Source organism: Pseudopodoces humilis, chromosome 28 (assembly GCF_049639895.1).
Source record: "Pseudopodoces humilis isolate 2021_Gansu_Grassland_sample_001 chromosome 28, ASM4963989v1, whole genome shotgun sequence".
NCBI classification, from domain to species: Eukaryota; Metazoa; Chordata; class Aves; order Passeriformes; family Paridae; genus Pseudopodoces; species Pseudopodoces humilis.
This window is the reverse complement of record NC_142227.1, coordinates 1,407,439-1,428,278: the sequence shown is the minus strand read 5'-3', so window position 1 is coordinate 1,428,278 and position 20,840 is coordinate 1,407,439. Positions and strand designations below refer to the sequence as shown.

Genomic DNA, 20,840 nt, shown 5'->3' with positions numbered 1-20,840 from the left:
AAACCCAGCAACTCCATCTGTAGGGCTGAGCTCCAATTGAGCCAAACACAATAAAACCCCAGCAAGCAGAGAGACCCCTGAGGCGAGGCCAGCAGAGGGACACGGCTCACCTGTCCATGTTCCGGATCTGGTTGTGCAGGGCCAGGAAGGACACCGGCGAGTCGATGGCCTCGCGGCTCTTGGCACACAGACGAACCACCTTGAGGCCGGTCTGGTGGATCTTCTCCGTCAGCTGATCCACGGCGATGTTGCTGGGGGCACACACCAGCACGGGCCTGCAGACAGCAGCCAGAAATCAGCAAAAAAACGGCCAGAAATCAGCCAGAAATCAGCTAGAAAACAGCCAAAAATCAGCCAGAAAACAGCCAAAAAACAGACAGAAATCAGCCAAAAAACAGCCAGAAAACAGCCAGAAAACAGCCAAAAAACAGCCAAAAAACAGACAGAAAACAGCCAAAAAACAGCCAGAAATCAGCCAAAAAACAGCCAAAAAACAGCCAGAAAACAGCCAGAAAACAGCCAGAAAACAGCCAGAAAACAGCCAGAAAACAGCCAGAAAACAGCCAGAAAACAGCCAGAAAACAGCCAGAAAACAGCCAGAAAACAGCCAGAAAACAGCCAGAAAACAGCCAGAAAACAGCCAGAAAACAGCCAGAAAACAGCCAGAAAACAGCCAGAAAACAGCCAGAAAACAGCCAGAAAACAGCCAGAAAACAGCCAGAAAACAGCCAGAAAACAGCCAGAAAACAGCCAGAAAACAGCCAGAAAACAGCCAGAAAACAGCCAGAAAACAGCCAGAAAACAGCCAGAAAACAGCCAGAAAACAGCCAAAAACTGGCCAGAAAGCTGCCGAAAATCAGCCACAACTCTCAATAAACTGGATTATTTTCCCACTAGACTTGCAATATAATAAAAATTGAAAATAAATATAGAATAAAATAAATATAAATAAAATATATAAATAGAAAATATATAAATAGAAAATATATAAATAGAAAATAAATAGAAATATATAAAAATTATATATAAAATATAGATACATATAAAATATATATAAGAATAAAAAATATAAATAGGAACATTACATACAATAAAAAAATAAAGTAAAATATATAAATATAAAATACAAACACATATATAAAATTGATATAAGAATATAAAATACATATAAATATAATATATATATAACATAAAATATATAAAAATATAAATAAAACACAAATAACAACACACCCCCTAAAAACAAGCTGGGGAAGGATATTTTGTGCAATGAAGTCTCCCCAGAAAACACACTTCAATGACACAAATGATTTTTTAGTTTTAAAATCAAGGTAGAGCAGCTCTCACCCATTGCCCTGCCTGGCCAGGTGATAGACGATGGTGGCCGATGTCACCGTTTTCCCAGTGCCAGGGGGACCCTGGATAAGGCTCAGAGGACGCTGCAGGACGGTCTTGACAGCATAAACCTGAAATAAAAACCAGGTTTAGCGCTATTTCACATGCCAAGCACGGGGTTTAAGCTGTTTAACCTCTGTTTGTGGATCTTTCCTGCCCTCCTGGGAGGTGAGGTCACCTGAGAGTGGTTGAGATCAGGGAGTCCCTGGGCTGTGAAGCGTTTGGGCAGCTGGCATTTGATGATGACATCTTCCACCTCGTGGCCCAGCAGTTTGTGGTAAATGTACCCAGACACCGAGGTCTCGTCCACTGCAAACGTTTTCAGAGCGCTCTGCATCCTGAAAACAAGGAAAAGCAGGAAAATTATCCCTAAAGATCCGTGTGAACCACCCACAGGTGTCCTACACCAGGTTTCAGACACGAATGGGACACAGAACAACGTCCAACACTCGTTAGCAGAATTAAAATCACAAAAATGACGCTCTGGGAACACGGATTTTGCCTTTTCCCTGTGTGAACATCACAAGGTATTCCCAGGAAAGCGTGGAGAGGAACACCAGCCTTTGGTGATGGAACCTGTGACAGTAATTTCAGGTTAAATTAAATTTAAAGTAAATTGAGGAACCTGTGACAGGGGTTTTGGTGCAAAATTTGAAGGAAATTTGCAGCCACAATGAATAAACTTATAGGATAAAAGGAAATAATAATAGTAGGATATACTACTAATAGAAAATTCTAATAGCAGGGTAAGAAGCCAACTCTGTCTTAGTAACACAGACTTTGGCCCCACAGCCAAATTTTGGTATTTTAACTGTTTAGAGCAATTTCAGGAAGCTAAACCATAAAATTGTTTTCCTACTCATGTTTCAAGTATCATTAAATCTAAGGTAAATTTCTCCCTTTGATGTCTTTGCAACAAACCCTCCAAAATGAGAAAAAATCAGCCATTTGATGCCATTAATTCCATTTTTAGGCTCTCTGAACCAGGCACCAGGTGCTCACCACTGAGGTTTCTCATGGGTGGTGCCAAAACAAGACAAATTTTACTTTTTATTGTTCAAAACCACTCAGTGAAAGCAAAGAACAAAAATGTACACCGAGTGCATCCGGTGCCTGCCAAGCTGCGAGGTGCTGCCTCAATACCTGTCAAAAGAAGTGGATTTCCACACAAAATCCACCTGGAAGTTGTGAGTGACCTCCACTGGAGCTCCCACGCTGCTCCTCAGCTCGATGGCTATCTCATCACCATAATCTGTAGAACCTCGTTAAGTAGTAATTTCGAGCAAAAATTTGAATTTTATTCTCCCCAATTTCGGTGATTTTCTTCGGCAGAGCCCCCCCCCCCCCCCCCCGACAAGATTTTGAATTAGCAGAGAATTACTTTTGGACATAATTAATGACTTGTTAACGACTCCAGCTTCGGCCTGGCCCTGCTGAGGGCTCTCCAAGTAAAGGATACTATCGGGAACTTTGATCACGTGCCCAATTCCCTTCCAGAGCGGGGCCAGGTCTCCCTTGTACCTCAGGCAGATCTCATCTCCTTGCATGAGGCGCATGTCTGCAAAGGAAAGGGAAGAAAAACCTCTCTGAGCAATCACAAAATCCTTCCAGAGCCACCCCAGGCCAAGCCTCAGACCGTGCTGAATGCTGATTTTATTCACAAGGCGGAAAAAAGAAACCCTGACAAAGAGATAATCCAGGTGTCCTTACCTGAATCAGTCTTTGGCAAAGTGAAATAAGCGATTCTCTTCTTGTTCAAGCCCAGGTCCCACCTGACTGTGATGTTATCTTGGGTCTGAGGGTAAAAAAAAAATAGCATCTGTTATTTTCCTGAAGAGTTTTTGCCAACCACCACAGTCCTGCGCTTCAAAACAGTGGAGAAATTACAAAACTTGCTGGTCCAATGTCACAAAAATCTGTATTTGTTCCTGTGGCTGAGTTCACAGCACCTGCAGAAGGTGAACTCTGAGAGTTCATGATGAGAAACAAAGTCCTGCTCACCAGCTGTGTAATTCTCCCCCACTTTCAACACCCGTTAAATGTTTCCAGGGGTTCCCAGAATTCCCATTTCCCTGCCAGGGAACTGCAGCTGCTGAGGATAACAAAAAGCTGCAGCTCTGGGAGAGAAGGTGCTTTTTTGGAAAGGAAAACTTGAACACAGGAAAGGTGAGAGGTGTTCCCAAGTGTTTCAAGCTCTTCAAACTCCTCCCTGTGAGGATTTTCCTCCCCTCTCCCTGTCACACAGCACCACCACTGCTGCTACACCACAGCAATTCGAATCTTTATTTCTTTCACTTCGTTTCCTTTCGTGCTGTGATTGAGCCCAGGACTGGGCAGGAGTCCCTCAAAAAGCAAATCTCACGCGTTTTACCTGAGATTCCTTGAGTTTCTTGTCATAATCTGCCTCAAGCTTGACCAGAGGACCAAATATATTTTGGTATTGATAAGCATCTTCGTATCTAAGCAGGACATGCTGGGGCTCCTCATCAACACCAGGTTTTTCCAAGTCCTCCAGGGTTGCAGATGGATTTTCCTGGAAAATTAAAGCAGAGAGGTTTTGTTCCAAAGTTTGAAGTGTAGGAATTGACAGCAGGACTGATAAAAACTGTGTTTTACTGATACAGGGAGCAATATCAAGGTGGAAGCACCCTTAAAACTACAGCAGGGCATGAGAAATCACATCAAACCCAGATTAAATTTTAAAGGATGCACAAAATGCCTCTCCAAAACCCCAAAACTGAATGAAGCAACAACTCCCTGCTCTGCTTTAATTCACTTAAAGCAGAAATATTTGGAAGTCTGGATATGATAAGGAAAGTTGTTTTTCAGCTTGGTGAAGCTTTCAACAATTTCCTGAATCCTTTGACCCAATATTCTGTGAGCTGAGAGAAAAACACACTGAGTGAGAGTTCCTTGGCTCCAGAGTCACCTCCTGAGCTGAGCTGTGGCTCCTCCAAAGCTCAAAAAAGAGGAAAATTCCATTAAGGAATGCAGAATTTAGGAAAAATCCCTATCAGGATTTAAACCTTGCGTGATTTCTGCCTTCCAGAGTTCCTAAAAGTCTTGTCCTCCCTTCAAAAAAAAAAAAAAACAAAACCAAAACAACTCAGAATTGAGTAAAATAAACCCTAAAAGCTGCAGGCTGTACCTTCCAGAGCTCCTCCAGTTTGTTGATCTGCTGGGCCGTGATCTGCCGGGCGCGGAGCTGCTCCTGCTCCGAGGGGATCTTCACCAGCCAGGAGAGGAAGCAGCGGTCCTGGATCAGGGGCTGCCACTGGGAGCTGTCCCAGTTGATGTCCTTTAGGCTGCTCTGGCTGGCACAGGGCTGCCTGCACAAACCAAACACAGACAGAAATTGTCAGCTTGGACAAGACCGAGCTGCTGCAGAGGGTGCTCCTCAAACTGCTCGAAAACCAGGGAAAATCCAAGCAAAACAAATCCCAGACTGCTGGGAAAATTTGGGTTGTTTTTTTTTTTCCTGATCTTATTTCAGGATTGTTGAAACAATTATTTCAGGACTGTTGGTTGGGTGTTTCCAGGATTGAAAATTCATTTAAAATATTAAGCACGATGCCTTTGGAGGTGGTTTATAATCCATAAAGATTGTGCACACACGGATCAGGGAAAGAGGTTATTTCCCAACCAGAACTTCCTCCACAGAAATACAATTTCTACTGGCAAACACACAGTGACAGCACTGAATTAAAACACACATAATTATAAATTTTCAGTTGTGACTGAGCCTGTCAGAACAATTTCTGATTTACTGTGGCCTCAAATGATTCTGTGAGCTGACATAAAACCACCCTGAGTGAGAGTCAGGAAGAGTCACCTCCTGAGCTGAGCTGTGGCTCTTCCAAAGCTCAAAAAAAAGAGGGAAAAACCCCTTTCCCCCACTAAGAAATGCAGAATTTAGGAAAAATCCTTTCCTACAGAACTAAGATGTTCACCAACATAAATTCCCTTTGCTGCATCTGCATCCCTGCGTGACCACCTGCAGGAAAAAGGGCGGCAAACCAGAATATAAAACGTATTTTGGGCCAGAATGAAAGCGAGGGCTGCATTTTAAAAACTCAAGTGATGCAGGAGAGCTGTCCAAGGCCTTCCCTCACCTGCAGAGCAGAACCACCACGGAGTCAGCCTTGGCTGGGATGAAGCCCAGCAGGAAAACGTTGCGGCAGCCGCAGTTGTAACACTCCAGGACGGTCTCTCCCAGGGGCCCGTCCTTGTGCAGAGTCACCTCTTTGCACTTGGCTCTCACCAGGTGATTCACGATGTGGCTGCAAGCAAACAGCACGGATTGGCACAGGTTTCACACCAAAAGCAGATTTATTAGCAACTTCTGAAATGTTAATTCATCTGTTTATTGTGGCGGGCGTTGGTGGGATCTGGAGCCTTCCCCTCCAGGAGTTCCTCACTGCTTTGGGTGTGAAAGAAGAAGAAATTGGTACAAAACTGTTGTTTTTGTGTCCGCCATTTCCCCATTTACCTGCCAGAGGTGTTCCCACGCCCGTTGCAGAACCATTTCTTGCTGGTGTTGCAGTAAACCACACAGGCAGGGTCGTGGATCCCACAGTAACTGCAATTCCAAAGGGAAAACCAGGAAGTGATTGGTTACTGCTTCCAGGAAAACCCAAATCCAAGCTCTAATTCGATTTACAAGGCACAAAAATAAGGGGAAGTGAAAATTGGGGAACATCAGTGCTGGGAGAAGCATCAAGCAGCAGCCAAATTTCTCTTGTGAGTCACAAATACTTTAAAACATCCCCTCACTGGGGTGGCTGAGCCTGGGATTTATTCCCCAGGGAGCTCCAAGCTGGCCAAAACTGGACGTGGCTGCTCCAAATCCGTACAAGAACTCCAAGAGCAGCACGGGGAGCTGTCCTTTCCCTCCTGCCCTCTGGAATTCCCACCTGCAGGCGTGCACGGGGAGATCCTTGGTGTAGTAAGTGTCCTCCTCATCCTCCTCGAAGTTGAGCTCAGCCAGGAGCTGGCTGGTCTTGGCCACGTTCTCATCCACAGCTCCATTCTGCAGGATCCCATCAGGACCATTCACCTGCAAATCAACCCCAAATAAACCCCCAAATTCACCCCAAACTCCTCCTCGAGCCCCAAAGCTCAAGTGGCACTGAGAAACCTCCACAGCAAAAGAGCTGGAACAGCCCCATTACATAACCAAGGTTTGCTTCATCTGCTCCTGTTTTCCAGGATTATTTCAACTCCAACTGATAAATTGGAATAAAGTTACCAGGAGGAGATTGCTTTCCTGCAGATTGTGTTTTTCCATACAATCCCACAATCAATACTTGCTCCATCACCTCCTGTTTCACAGGATTATTTAGACTCCAACTGATAAGCAGGAAAACAAGGAGATTGCTTTTCTGCAGTTACATTTTTCCACAGCCTTACATAACAAAATTCCATTCCAACAACTCCAGCAGCCCTTTTCTCACCCTTCTTTTTTATTCCAGGGATCCACCTGGAAACAGGAATTTTACTGCACAGGATTTTCCCCACCTATTCCTGTATCCACTACGGAATTCTGCAACATTTGGTGCTGCCTCAGCAACTTTCCCACCCCCAGCCTTTCTCCTGATAAAAATAACTCTGTTTTTGGGCACTTTTACCACCAGGAGGTGCGGATGTCACGCTGGGATTTTGGCGTGGCCATTGCAGGTGTTGCCCCTTGGGTTTCTCAGGTGTCCTGGTTTGATTTCTCCAGCCTTGAGGGGCTTTAGCACCTCAATGCTGAGTTGGGAAATACCCCAAAACTCGGTTTATTCTCTGCCTCCTTTAGTCAAGATGCCACCAAAAGATGAGCAGGGATAAGTTTATCCTAATCCATGTTAATTTTGAGTGGAAAATGTAGAAAAGGGGCCACCAGAGTGACTGGAATATTCACAACAAATCTGAGGGGAGTGCTGGGGTCATTTCCCCATCACAAGGAAACACCCCCCAGTGTTTGTAAAGTTAAGATTTATTTATAAATTGTAGCCAGCCAAATAGGACAAAAATCACTCAAGGCCTTTGTCTATGAATACAATATTTTAACAACTCAGATTTGATGCAATTTATCTTGGGAGGTACAACTTAATTCTGACAGAAAGCTGCTCCCAAAGACAACACAAAACCTTTAGCAAAAGAAATCAAAAAATAAATTAAAAGTTGCCCTATTCAAGCTGTAATGAAGCGAACTCAGCTTATTTCTCACTTAGAGAGACTCCACATTAAAAATTGAACAGCCAATTGCAAGAGTTAAACTCCAAACCAAACTTCCCACTTGCTCTGAGCCATCAGGCCCTGCCCTCAAAGCCACCAGCTCCGCAAATGAAATGAAATGAGGAGCATTTCAATAAAATAAATAAATGGGCTGGCTTTTTATTGGTGTTATCTCCCAGCTCTGCCTTTTAATGGAAACAATCAGCCCAAAGGAACCCGAAGTGCAAAAGGGAAGAGGGAAAAAGGAATCAAACCCCACTGAGGGAGCAGCAGCACAACCCCATTAGTGGGATGAGGGCAAATCCCTCAGCTCGCCGTGGAACTGCATCTGCACGGGTGCCAGCAGATAAATATCCACTAGAAATATCCATTTCCAATTGACAGAGCCGTTTTATAAAAGATAAATAAGACCTGATGGTGGCACAGGTGGAATGCCAAAGCCTAGAGTTTATCTGAACTCCTTACAAACACTCCCAGGCATTTTTATCCCACAATACATTACTTTGAGATCGGTTGATTTCATACTATTTTTTTGGGTGCTCATACAAAAAAAACTGCTTCCTGTTTAAAAAAAAAAACCAAAAAAACAAAAAAGCAACGAAGTTGTGGTTTGGTATTTTTTAAGGCAGGAAGAGGAAGAAATGTCAAGTGCAGGAGTGGCTGTGTTGTGCCAGCGGTGTCACCTGTCCTGTGAGGAAGGGATTGTTCCCAACCCCGCTGTGATGTCAGCCCTGTGTGTGCTGGACTAAAAACCTGGCACGGGCAGCTCTGGTGCCGGGGGGGGGCCTCTGCTCTGCTTGGAAAAATGTTGGCTGCGACTTCTGGCACGGCGAGTTTGGCAGCTCCGGGCTGAGCGCTGAGGTGCCACAAAACTACTCCCAAAAACTCCCAGGGCTCTCCTCGCTCCTCTCCCAAAATACCCCCTGGGAGACACAACGAGGGCCAGGGACTGAGCTAAAGGACAGAAACCAGTGGGGACGGGGAAGCTCCATCCCTGGAAGTGGCCAAGGACAGCCTGGATGGGGTTTGGAGCAGCCTGGGATAGCGAGAGGTCCCTGCCCCTGGCAGGGCTGGGGTGGGATGGGATTTAAGGTCCTTCCAACCCAAACCAGTCTGGGATTCCCTGATTCCATCAACAGGGGGACAAGATGGTGTTCAGCAGGCTTGCAGGGCCTGAGGGGCTCCAGGAGAGCTGGACTGGGACTGGGGACAAGGCCTGGAGGGACAGGACAAAGGGAATGGCTCCAGTGCCAGAGGCCAGCGCCAGGTGGGACAGTGGGAAGGAAGGAATTGTGCCCTGGGAGGGTTCAAAGCCAGGCTGGAGGAGAGAAGCTCCAGGGACACCTTGGAGCTGCTTCCAGAGCCTAAAAGGGCTCCAGGACAGCTGGAGAAGGATTTGGGACAAGGGCTGGAATTCCAGGACACAGGGAATGGCTCCAAACCGGGAAAGGGGAATCTGGGTGGGATATTGGGAAGGAATTCCTGGCTGTGAGGCTGGGACAGAATTCCCACAGCAGCTGTGGCTGCCCCTGGATCCCTGGAAGTTCCCAAGGCCAAGCTGGACGTTTGGAGCACCCTGGGATAGTGGAAGGTGTCTCTGCCTCTGGGAATTTTAAGACTTAAGGTTTTCCAACCCAAATCATCTGGAATTCCTCTGCCTGTGAGTCCCTGGATCAGTGGTAACACAACATTCCAGCCAGGCCAGGAGCAGGGCTCCAGGTGAGCACACCTGCAGCCACCTCACCCAGCTCTGCATTTCACGCTGCAACAACAACTGGCACTGCACCCCAGCAATTCTAGATATAAAAACACATTAAACAGCTATTCTGCCAGGAAAGTCCTGCTCCGAGGCTTCAGCCCCAGCCTGCTGATGGATTTCACCAGCACAGCTCAGGGAATTGCCCCAAACCTCGTGTTTTTGGGGTTGGATGTTTGTCATTTTCCCTGCCTGGGCTCTGCTGTGATCCCCGAGTGAGGGTGATTTGCTTTCCCTTTCCCAAGGAGGAAGTTGGGGAAAGCCTCGCCCCTGGGAGGGAGCGGCGCTTCCAGATGGGACCTGAGCGACGAGGACTCGTCTGGCCCGGACAAAACAACCTTTGTTAGGACTGGAAATTAAACCCAGCCTCCCTAGGCTAGACCAAGAACCTCGCTGAGCCACTCCAGGAGCTCAGTTAACCCACACCGAGAGTCCCAGCAGCAAAATCCCACCCGCAGCAGTGAAAAACCAGGTGGGAATGAGAATTCCAGAGAATCCCGGCATGGTTTGGGGTGGGAAGGGAGCTTCAAACCCATCCAGGGGCACCTTCCATGATCCCAGAGCGCTCCTTGGACACTTCCAAGGGATCCAGGGGCAGCCCAAGCTGCTCTGGGTATTTTAAATTCCTCTTAAAATACTTCAGAGAATCGATTCTTGTGTTTATTTAACTCCAAGAAACAATGGAAATAGAATTTTCTGTAGAAAAACCAGCAGGGAATGTTGGTGCTCTACTCCTGCTTTTGTCAATTGACTGCTGATTAATTGTAACGCTACTAAAATATTAATTAAATATATTGGGAAAGGGAATTCTTTCAGACTAAATCCATCAAATTTTCCTAAAAAATGAGGTGCCCTGCATGGCTCAACTCATCTTTTTAAAAAGATCCCAGAAACAGCAGAAGTTTCCACCTCCACGATTCCTCAGCTCCAAATAAAGTTAGTTATTTAATTAGCTTTAATTATAATCACAGGGCTAATATTTCATTAAGCAAAACCTGATAAATTTGAGAAATTATTATTTAAGATGCCTCCTGCCAAAAAAGAACAACAAACTTCAATTACCTGGTGAGGGCAGCAAAAATTTTGCCCAGACCCTTTTAAAAAAGCACCTAATTTGTGATTTTATCAGCCCTGAGCCCGTTGAGAGGGGCAGGTCTGAGCAAATCCTTGGGTTTGTTCAACTTCACCCAGGAGGAAACGGGGCCTGTTCCACCTCTGAGAGTTCCTCCCCAAAAATGACATTTCTAACATCAAAATGAGCACCAGGATAACCACAAAAGTTTGCAGAAAACTAAAACCACCCTGATTTAAAAAAAAAAAAAATCGACATAAAATCCCTTCCTTTTAGCCAGGAAACAAAACCAGTACCTGAAGGTGCTCTCCAGAGCTTTTATTATTTTTTTAATTTTGACTTCAAAGGTTTTTCAAACATGTTTAGACAAAAAAAAAGGCCAATTAATAATCCTCTTGTCTGGACTTTCAGCTTATGAGGCTGATTTTGGGGTGGTTTTTCCTCTTCTTGGCCACAAATTCTCTACTGGGAGCTCTGGAGTGATCACAACCCATCAAAGGTTTAAAATTAAATGTGATTAAAATTCTCTTTTTAATGTATAGTCTGGATAATATATGGAATGTATAGTACATAGAGGTTTTACTACTGGTAGAAAATAATTCTGATCTCTCAATGCCCAAATTGGATCAATTCTACCAAATCCAAAAGCTGCAAATAAACAGAAAATAACCCAACAGCTCTGAGCTCTCTGTCTCTGCCTTACAAACACAGTCCCTGCTGCCACTGAGCACTTTCAGGCACAAAAACTGATTTAATTTGTGCTGGGAGAAACCCCCAGGACAGGGAAAATCCTCCCTCAGTCCTGCCCTGCACACCTGTGGAGCTGGATGTGCTCCCTGTTCCACTCTGCTGCACTCACAGACCCAGCTGGGGCAGGTTTTGCAAATAAAAGGACAAAAAACAGGTCCAGGATGTTTGGTTTGGGGATAAAAACTCACCTAAAGCTCTCAACTCCTCGTTAAACTGATCCCTTAACACGTGGGTGATGTACAAGCGTTTAATGGTTAATAATGGGATTTCAGGAGTCTGTGTGTGAGGAAATTGAACACTCCATGATCTCTCAACTGGAGAAAAGCGTGGCTTTTTAAAAAATACGGGAGAGTTCTTCGGTGTTTTTGTTGTTTACTACGGGCACACGGAGATTGTTATCTTCACCTCTTGTGAGCTGTAATCCTAATTTCTCCCCTGCCTACGAGCTGTGAATTGCTAAATGAACACAATTTCATTGTCTTTTAGGTACCAACCCCTCAAGTGTGATACTAAAAAGAAACAGAACTAAAATCTGTGTTAAAGCCACGAGGAAGCAGAGCTCAGAACTCATCTCAGGCCTGTCCCTGCCATACAACCCCCAAACAAACCAGCCCAACAACCGTGCAGCAAAAACAAAAAATGGAAATCAAAATAAAATATTAATATTCATGGTAATAACCAGAAGAAATTGAAGCGCATTTTAGCAACAGGAAGTAAAAAAAACAACCAAAAAAAAGCCGAATTTCCTCAGCACCCAACTTTCGATAACCAAGCACCACCCAAAACCCGGGTTTGTTTTAAGGAGAAAGAACCTGAACCGACACCCAGCCCCGCTGGTTTTTTTCGCCTCCCTATCGCAACGACACAACTATCGCGACTCGGCCAGCCGGCCGCCAAGTTTCCTCCCTGCAACAACTCGCTCCAATTCCGCCTCCCGGGGCTCCTCCACACGCGGCTCCCGCTCCCCGCCCGCCCCTTCCGGACCCCTCGCTCCTCCGCCGCCTCACGACCCCCTCACCTGCGCTTCCAGCGGGCCCGGAGCTCCCTGCCCCGCGCCCGGGGGCCCCTGGCCCTGTGCCGGCCCCGCCTGGCCCGGCCCGGGCGGCGTCTGTGTCTGGCTGGGGAGGGTGAAGTCGGTGAACTCGAACTCGGAGCCCTGTGTGTCCGCGCCGGGCAGCTCGGCCTCCTCGGTGACCAGGAAGGTGAGGGTCTGCGAGCTGGGGCCGTACGCCTCCACGCTCATGGCGGCGGCGTTTCCTCTCGCCGGGAGCCTTCGCGCCCCCCCCCCCCCCCCAACCCGGGCCTCCCCCTCAGCGAGCCCGGGCGGCCGCGCTACGCGAGCGGCGGGATCCGCCGCGCGCACCAGGCCGCGCGCCCCCCCCCACACAAAAACGAACCCCCCGCCCCCCCCGCCGCGCCCGGGCCGGCTCGCCGGGCGGCCCCGGAGCCAACGGGCGGGAGAAAGGAGAGGAGCGGGGCCGCGTCCGAGAGTCCGGCCGGGTCCGAGTGTCCGTCCGGCCGCGGCCGCCGCGCGCCAGGCCCGTGAGCGGTGACGCGGAGCGCGCGCGGGGGGCGCGCCGACGGCAGCGCGCGCGCGCGGGAGGGGACGGCGGGCGGGGGTGACGCACACGCGGCACGTACGAGGGCCCGGCGCGGCCGCTAGGGGGCGCGCTGCTCCCCCCCGCAGCCCTCATGAGGGCGGGAGAGGGCGGGGTTCGGCTCTGAGTGACGGGTGCGGCAGCCAATGGGGTTTTGAGGTGAGGGGAAAGGAAGGGGGGTGCGCGCCCCGCCCGCCCGACTGCACGCGGTGGGAAGGGACGGGGTTTGGCCATGAGTGATGGGTGTGGCGGCCAATGGACTATCGAGATAAGGGTTAAGAGGGAGCTCGGGAGTGTCCAGAGCCGCCTGGCGAGAGGGGATGCGCTCAAACACACACGGGGAGGGGCGGTTCTGATTCTGAGTGACAGGTAAAACAGCCAATGAGGGGGAGAGGGCGGGGTGCGCATACGTTTATGCGAATGGCGGTAGGCGGGGTTTATCTCTTAGAGACGGATCTGGCAGCCAATGGGTTTTGAGGTTATGTGATGGGCGAGGTCTGGCTCTGAGTGACGGCTGTGGCAGCCATTGGGACATCGAGATGAGGGGCGGGGGCTTTGGGGGCTGAGGTTGTGGAGAGGTCACTGGGATGTATGTGCTGGCGTTGGACCCTTGTGAGGGGATGGAGTGGTGGACAGGTCACTCTGAGGGGATGTGGTGGCGCTGGACACTTGTGAGGGGATGGAGTGGTGGACAGGTCACTCTGAGGGGATGTGGTGGCGCTGGACACTTGTGAGGGGATGGAGTGGTGGACAGGTCACTCTGAGGGGATGTGGTGGCGCTGGACACTTGTGAGGGGATGGAGTGGTGGACAGGTCACTCTGAGGGAGATGTGGTGGCTCTGGACACTTGTGAGGGGATGGAGTGGTGGACAGGTCACTCTGAGGGAGATGTGGTGGCGCTGGACATTTGTGAGGGGATGGAGGGGCTGAGGTGGTCAACAGGTCACTTTGAGGGGATGTGGTGGCTCTGGACACTTGTGAGGGGATGGAGTGATGGACAGGTCACTCTGAGGAGATGTGGTGGCTCTGGACACTTGTGAGGGGATGGAGTGGTGGACAGGTCACTCTGAGGGGATGTGGTGGCTCTGGACACTTGTGAGGGGCTGAGGTGATGGACAGGTCACTCTGAGGGGATGTGGTGGCTCTGGACACTTGTGAGGGGCTGGGGTCTGTGGTGGGTGACCCTGTGGTGACAATGGGGTCACTCCATGCCCTGTGCCCACCCTGAGCTGCCAGCTCTGCCTGTTCCTGTTGGAAGTGACAGGAGGGACACGGGGGGTTAAGTGGGAATTAAGGGTTGGGAATTACAGTAATACCTGCTCCAGCTGTAATTCCTGTTACACCTGTAATAGCCCTGAGTGAGAGCTGAGCTGCTCTGAGCGTGCTGGACTGGGGATTTTCTGAGGTCAGGGTTGTGCAGAGAAGGGAGCACCACATTTCTACCTTTAAATAAACAAAAAACTTAGGGTTTACCCTCATTCCATTCCATCAGCTCACAATAAATTCCCTTTTAAGAGAACTTCTGTGTGTTGGGAAAGGCTGGATATTCACTCCCTCTTCTCTACCACGTTAAGATGCAAATGTGTATCTTTTCTTATAAATAACTTTGATTTTATATTCTTGCTTTGGCGTAGGATAAAGCCTTACCTGAAACAACATGGACCAGATCTGCAGCTGGTGGGGTGAAAAGATGGAGATTGGAAAACATCCTTGTCCTGGGAATATTGTGCAGCAAAAGGAGGGGAAAAAAACAAGTCCAGAGAACACAGGAGTCACCACTTCTGCAGAGAGAGTGAACTAATCTTATTTTTAAGCTTTTGAATAGAATAAACTGTTCAGACCAAAGCGTAACGGGGAGAGAGCGTGAAATAACATTTGAGGATGAAAGTGGAACCGGAGGGGAGGAAAAAAAAAAGTACAAAGCCAGGTGGCTGCTTGCTGCGAACACTTTTATTTATTAATAAACACAACAGACTCCAAACATTTGGCTGCTTGACAGAATCCTCAGAAGTCTTGGAAAGGGATCAAAGTTCTGCTGCTCTGCCGGGTGCACAACTCAGGGAATAACGGTGCCTTTATGGACGAGTGTGGAAAACTCCCTCCTGTGCCAGGAGGAGGTGGATTTGTCCCCGAGGGTGGCGTTGGGGACACTTTGGTGCTGCTGTCTGAGGTGCTGAAGCTGCAGATCCCCCAGAAGGAACTGGAAAAGCAGCTGGAGAAACCAAACTGGTTGTTACTGATGCTGTGTTTGAACTGGACGCTGAGATTCTCTTTATACCAACGCAGAGCAGAGGCATTTGAATTTTGGGGTAATTCTGCTCCACTGCAGCTGGGAGCTCTGGGGGTGACTTTTAAGGGTAAAATGGATCCACACCCAGGCTCTAGAGCTCTCAGACTGGATTTTTTTTGTGTGTTTTGTGTGAGTTTTCTCCCTCAAATCCGGGCTGCTGCGGAGGGAAGGCGCCGTGACTCACTGGGCTCGACTGTGCAGCCAGTATGGAATTGAAAAAGGCAAAAGCTGGCACAATTCCCTGCAAACGGTGCTGAGTTTCCCATTTCCCTGCAGATCAGAAGCTGGAATTCACGGGCCAGAACCACAAGAAGAGAAGAAATGTGAGTGAATTAATATTTCAAACAACGTTTTCTGCTTCCAGGAGGTGAAAATGTGCAGGTGATTATCCCCAGGTGCTGGTGAGGAGTGACAAACCAGAGCAGTTGGAAGTGCTGGGAGAAATCCCAGCCCTGGGAATAAGGAGAGGCCTTTCCTTGAACCTGATTTGAATTCCAAAGCCCTGCAGCTCTGGGATTTGCTGGCATCCTCCTCCTCCTCCTCCTCTCGGGGCTCTGAGGGGAAGGCAGGGATGGGATTGGTCTCCAGGAATTCCCAGCCATGGAGATAAGGCTGGAATGGCTCCGTGACGTGAGGGGGGCACAGCCAATGGAGCCCAGCCTGGCCAAAACGGGGGGAAAAATGGGATATTTTTATCCTGGGATGAAACATTTCTGGTTAGGGGGATGTGAGGGTGGAGCAGGGATCAGGTGGGGAGGGAAGCTCCCACCCAGAGCAATAAATGCACCCCATTCATTAAGCAAATTAATCACTTTATTTCCCCCCTGCTCTGTTTTTTAATTAAGTTTTTATTTTTTAATTTAAAAATTTGTAGTTAAACATTAATATTAAATATTAAAAGAAAAATATTTATTTAAAATTTGTTTATTATATTTTGATTTGATTCTCCTGGAGCTCAGAGTGTTTAAAAATCATTTTTAGGTGGAATTTTAGGGTGGTTTGGGTTAGAAGGACCTTGAATCCTATCCATTCCCATGGGCAGGGACAATTCCCACTATCCCAGGTGGTTCCAACCCCATCCAAGCTGTCCTTGGACAATTCCAGGGATGGGGAATCCACACCCATCTGCTCCAGTGCCTTTTATAACAAAGAATTTCATCCAAATTCTCATTTTCTTCATTTTCTGTCTACCTCTGGTTTTTGCCTTTTTCTTCCATTTTGCCTTAAAACAAATCCTAAATTAAAATCCCTTAAAATTTTGCTTATTTCACCAGACCTCAATACCAATAAATGAAAGAACAACAAAAAAATCTGTTTTTTTAAAAATAAATTGAAACAAAATTTAAAAATTATATAAAAAAATAATCTCTGATGCTGACAAAATTCCAATAAAATAATTTTTATTATTATTAATATTTTTTTTTAAATTCACGGAGGGGAAAAAAAATTGGGAATTAATTTTTCCAGTGCAGCTGGGCCATTTCTCCTGAGTTACCACGAGAGGGACACAGAAGGAAAGCTAAAGGAGCTGGGAAAGAAAGAAAGAATCCAAGGAACAGCTCGAGGTGGGCTCAGAGCAACACATTTCCCTTTTGTTTGGGAATTTCCGGGATCACAGCATTCCTAAGGCTCCCTCCATCCCATAAAATCCTAAAAAATCTTCACAGGTAATGGGCTAAGAAATGAAATAGCTAAAAATGGGTTATTTCCCCCCAGAATTTCCTCATTTTCCCTCAGCTTTTTCCCTTTAGAATGTCAGGACAGGGAGAGGTTGAGCTGGCTGGGATTTTGTTCCATCCCGAGCTCCTGGAGCAACAAATCCCGCAGGATTTTGTGGGTTTTGGGGAGGTATTTTTGTTTATTCCCAGTGAATTTTGGTTTGTGGAGGTTGGGGAGATATTTCTGTTTATTCCCAGGGAATTGTCACTAATTAACAGCTGATGATGGAAATGCCAGGAAGTCCCAGATCCCATAAAATTCCTGCATGGAACAAAGGCCCCATAAAACCCCTGAAGTAAATATTGAATATTTAGTGGGCTCCTGTGGAATTAAAAATTCCAGTCCTGAATTGCCCTGGACTGGAATTAATGCAGAGTGGATTTTTAGGGATCTGCAGTGGATTCATCCTAAATGTCAGCAAAGCTTCACTTCCAGCTGGGCAGGCTGGGATTGGGATAAAAATGCTGGGAAAGAGAAAAATGGGAGGGAAAAAACCTTATTTTTAAAAAATTATAACTATATCAACTTCAGTCTTACATTTCTGTGGCGTCATTTTAACATCACATTGAAAAGTGCATTGAGTGCTGGGACACTGAGTGGTCATTTTAATATTTATATGTATTTCTATATTTCTATATTTATAAAACTATTTGTACTTTTATACTGTTATATTTCTAATTTTTATTTTTACATTATTGTATTTTTCTATTTATTTCTATAATTTTATAATTTAATCTTTTTCTATTTATTTTTTCTATTTTTTTTACCAAGCCCTTCAATGTCCAGAATGTTTTCACAAGCTAAAAACATCTCCAAAAAAAAGTTATTAAATAAATGTAAGAATTTCTTTAAGGTGTCAGAAATTTTAGTGCAACAAGAAATGCAAACCCAGCTCTGATTTCAGTGGAAAAAATTCACAGAAAAGGGTTTTTCCTCATGATTATTTTTGCTTTTATCCTTCAGCAAATTGTGATAAATCTGATTAATTCTGATTTACCTGCAGGTTTAATTGTGGGTATAGAAATATTCCCAGAGCAAGTCACGAGGATGTAACTCCATGAAGGAAAAGGAGGAGAAGATTTGGGCCAAAATCCACGGATTTGGAATGAAGAAAGTTCTTAGAAATTAAGGATGGTGAGTGACATTAAAAGGTAACAGATAATAAAAGAGTACAGATAATAAAAGAAAACAGCAGGAGATGGAAAGCAGGAAATGAAACTTGGTGCTCCAAACCAGCTCCAAATGGGCACTAAAAACAAATAAAATAAAAATAAAAAGATAAAAATTCCAATAGATTGGAATTTAATATATAAATTAAGGATTAAAAATTCTGTGTTTCAGCAGGAAACTTGAAATCCTTCCCTCCAAAAATGTGTTAAAACTCCCTTTCCTTGGAAAGAGCTGAAACAGGATCTGGATTCAAGGAATTAATGTAGGGAAAAAAAAGCTTTTTATGGACAGAACTTGTGGCTTTTGTAGGTTTTTAGCTGCAGAATCACCATGTGAAGTTAAAACTCACTGGGAAAAAGACAAGAGTTTCCTAAAATCCAAGGGAAAAACCGCTGGAATTCCTGGATTTATTGGAGGAGATCTTTGGGAGGATCTGCTCCCTGTTAAAGCTGCCCCTGGAAGGAGCAGAGCTCTTCAAAATCCTCAATTTCCAAAGGGGCATCGACAGCTCTTGGGAAAAAAAAAAAACAAAATAAAAATGGGATTTCTCCAAAGCAGATGTTGTTGGAGCTGAGCTTAAAAACAAAATTTGGAGCTCTTGATGGGCTCCAAAGTGTTTGTTGGGATTCCTGGCAGCTTTCCTGGGCAGATGGAGGTGATTGTGGAGTAATGGAAAATCCAGGCTTCCCACGGGGCTGGGATGTCTGTGTGGAGCTGGTGATCCTCCCCAAAAAGAGAGGAAAACGGGGAATTTTCACGTTATCCCTTGGAAATTTGGGAATGTGTGGACTTCCAGCAGGTTTTTGCTGTGGTGGAATCAGCTGGTTCCTCCTCAGATTGTTGCTGATCCAGGTTTTTAGTATGGAATTGAGATGTAATTTTTATTTTTTTTTTTAAGTTTGGTTTTTAATCTTGGGGCAGGCAGAACACCTGGGGTTAAACCTGAGGTTTCAAAGGAAAAAAAAATCACTTAAAAATCAGGAATTTTGGAGTCCCACCCTGGCTTTTTCCATGCTTTTGGTGTAAGGGAATAACACATTTACATTCCCTGCAGAGAAAAGAAATCCTCCCAAGGAAATCCTTCTTTCCTGCTGTGGGAGAAATCTTAATTGGGCTCTTAATGATGAAATAATGGAAGGAATGGATAATTGGGGTCTGGCTGAGTGTCCCAACACCTGCAAGGTATGTTTGGCCACACCAGGACTTCCAGGAGGGCTCCAGGACCAAACACCCTCACCCCAAAAAACCCAGAAAACGGGAAAATTTCGTTTTCTCCCCTCCATCCCTGAAGACTTTTCCTCTTCAGTCCCTTTTGATGTTAAATTTGCCAGCTTGGCCTTATCTTTTCCTTGCAAACACTCCGAGTTTGGAACACAGGGAGTGTAAAAGTCATTCATGCTCCCGCAGCTGGAGGAAAAGCCGGTGATGTTTCCATCGAGCTGAGGCTTCTTTTTCATTTATTCTTGAATAAAAATCAAACAGAACCGGGGGAACCCAAAAGCTTTGGGTGTTGCAGTTGTTCTGCCGTCGCGGGGCCTCGCGAGGAGCTGTGTTTGTCACGTCCTGGGGGATGGTTTTAGGAAGGGCGAGGAATGTTTTCCTTGCGGAATTTTGTGGATTTCAGGAGGAGCCCAGCCAGGGCTGCCCTCAGGCCGTGAATGGTCCCAGTGTAGTTTCGTGAGGCCTTCCCAGAAGTCAGGAGTTCCTTGGGAACGAACCCAGGAACGTCATCAAAGAGCCTGGGGCAAGATCAAGGGGGCTGTGGGCTCCCGGATTTTCCCACATTCCCAAAGGGGAACATTCCCATTCCACCATGGCACCAACACCCTCAAACAGAGAGATCCTTAAACTCTGCTCTGCCCCTCCGTGCTGGGGAGGTTCCTCCTCATCCCACCGATGCTCAGGAGGCTCCCAGGAGCTCCCTTTGCCGAGGAATTTTCACTTTTCCCTTCTCCCATGTGCTTCCAGAGCCTCGGGAAGGATCCTCCCACCCCAAAGTGCCGCTGGGTCCCGTCACGGCCTCAGATCGTGATGGAAACACCTCAGGACCTTCCCTGGCTGCTCTCCCTGGCTGCTCTGGGCTCCTCCATGTGCTTTCCCACCGGGAAAGGCAGCCAGCTGGACAGGGAATAACCACCGGGAAGGGCCTGGAAGAGCCACGGGAATTCAGAGATAAGGAGATTTTCCACGCTGTTCCCCCCAGAATCACCAGCAGGGTCGGTTAGGAAGTTACCTCTGTTTTGAACCTGTGAATACACAAACATAGACTTTCCTCCAAATTATTAATTGAAATGACTTTTTAATCTTCTTGCTTCTAAACCTTTGACCAGAACCAAAGAATTCTGTCTCAGCTTTGCTTGAGTACTGTTAGAAGAATACCTGGTAATTGATGGAACTGGCTTAGTGAAAGACTTGTTTAAAAAGGGCTGTTCAGGAATTATTTGTAATAGATATACAATCTTTGCGTTTTTTCCAAAATCTAAAATGCATTCATCGTGTTTCCATGCTTCTGAACTGCAACCTCTGTTTCCTCCCCCTCTCTTGTAAACAAAGGTAAAACATCCGCTGTCTTGTTCTGACAATGAAAAACCATCAAAGTAAAAGACATGCATATGTATACATACAGGAAATAACATTTTTACAGAAATCAAAAACTTATTAGGAACAAAAACTTATTAATTCGCATTCCAGAGGCGGCCACAGGTGCTGGGATGGAATTCCTGGGTTCTGAGCGAGGCCTGTGGCAGCGCAGCAAACCCACGGAGGAGTCTGGAAACTCTGACCTGGGGCTGCTTTTGCTAAAAACGGCACCGCCAGCCTGGATTTAAGAGCAAACACAAGTTTGCAAACGGCTTCTGGAGCCTGCTCCAG

The 20,840-nt window shown here is 46.5% G+C and overlaps 1 protein-coding gene and 1 long non-coding RNA gene across 3 annotated transcripts in view; one reads left to right on the top strand and one right to left on the bottom strand.

Annotated features, from left to right (window-relative positions):
* Window positions 1-12,472, bottom strand: part of UPF1 (UPF1 RNA helicase and ATPase) — a 25,108-nt gene extending 12,636 nt beyond the window's left edge. The window contains exons 1-12 of one of the 2 annotated variants that reach the window (XM_014260331.2): window positions 12,211-12,472; window positions 6,309-6,451; window positions 5,885-5,974; window positions 5,508-5,675; window positions 4,544-4,724; window positions 3,767-3,928; window positions 3,106-3,190; window positions 2,855-2,953; window positions 2,539-2,656; window positions 1,574-1,733; window positions 1,348-1,466; window positions 111-275 (exon numbers count right to left, since the gene is read on the bottom strand). In XM_014260331.2, coding sequence (XP_014115806.2) covers window positions 111-275; window positions 1,348-1,466; window positions 1,574-1,733; window positions 2,539-2,656; window positions 2,855-2,953; window positions 3,106-3,190; window positions 3,767-3,928; window positions 4,544-4,724; window positions 5,508-5,675; window positions 5,885-5,974; window positions 6,309-6,451; window positions 12,211-12,435 — 1,715 coding nt within the window. In that variant the 5' untranslated portion in view covers window positions 12,436-12,472. The remainder of the gene's footprint in view (window positions 1-110; window positions 276-1,347; window positions 1,467-1,573; window positions 1,734-2,538; window positions 2,657-2,854; window positions 2,954-3,105; window positions 3,191-3,766; window positions 3,929-4,543; window positions 4,725-5,507; window positions 5,676-5,884; window positions 5,975-6,308; window positions 6,452-12,210) is intronic. The other variant, XM_005531664.3, reaches the window with a different exon arrangement.
* On the top strand, window positions 12,275-20,840 carry LOC106628638 (uncharacterized). The gene is made up of 4 exons (XR_015774636.1): window positions 12,275-12,394; window positions 14,425-15,403; window positions 17,803-17,933; window positions 19,938-20,840. It is a non-coding gene; the product is annotated as an uncharacterized LOC106628638 (long non-coding RNA).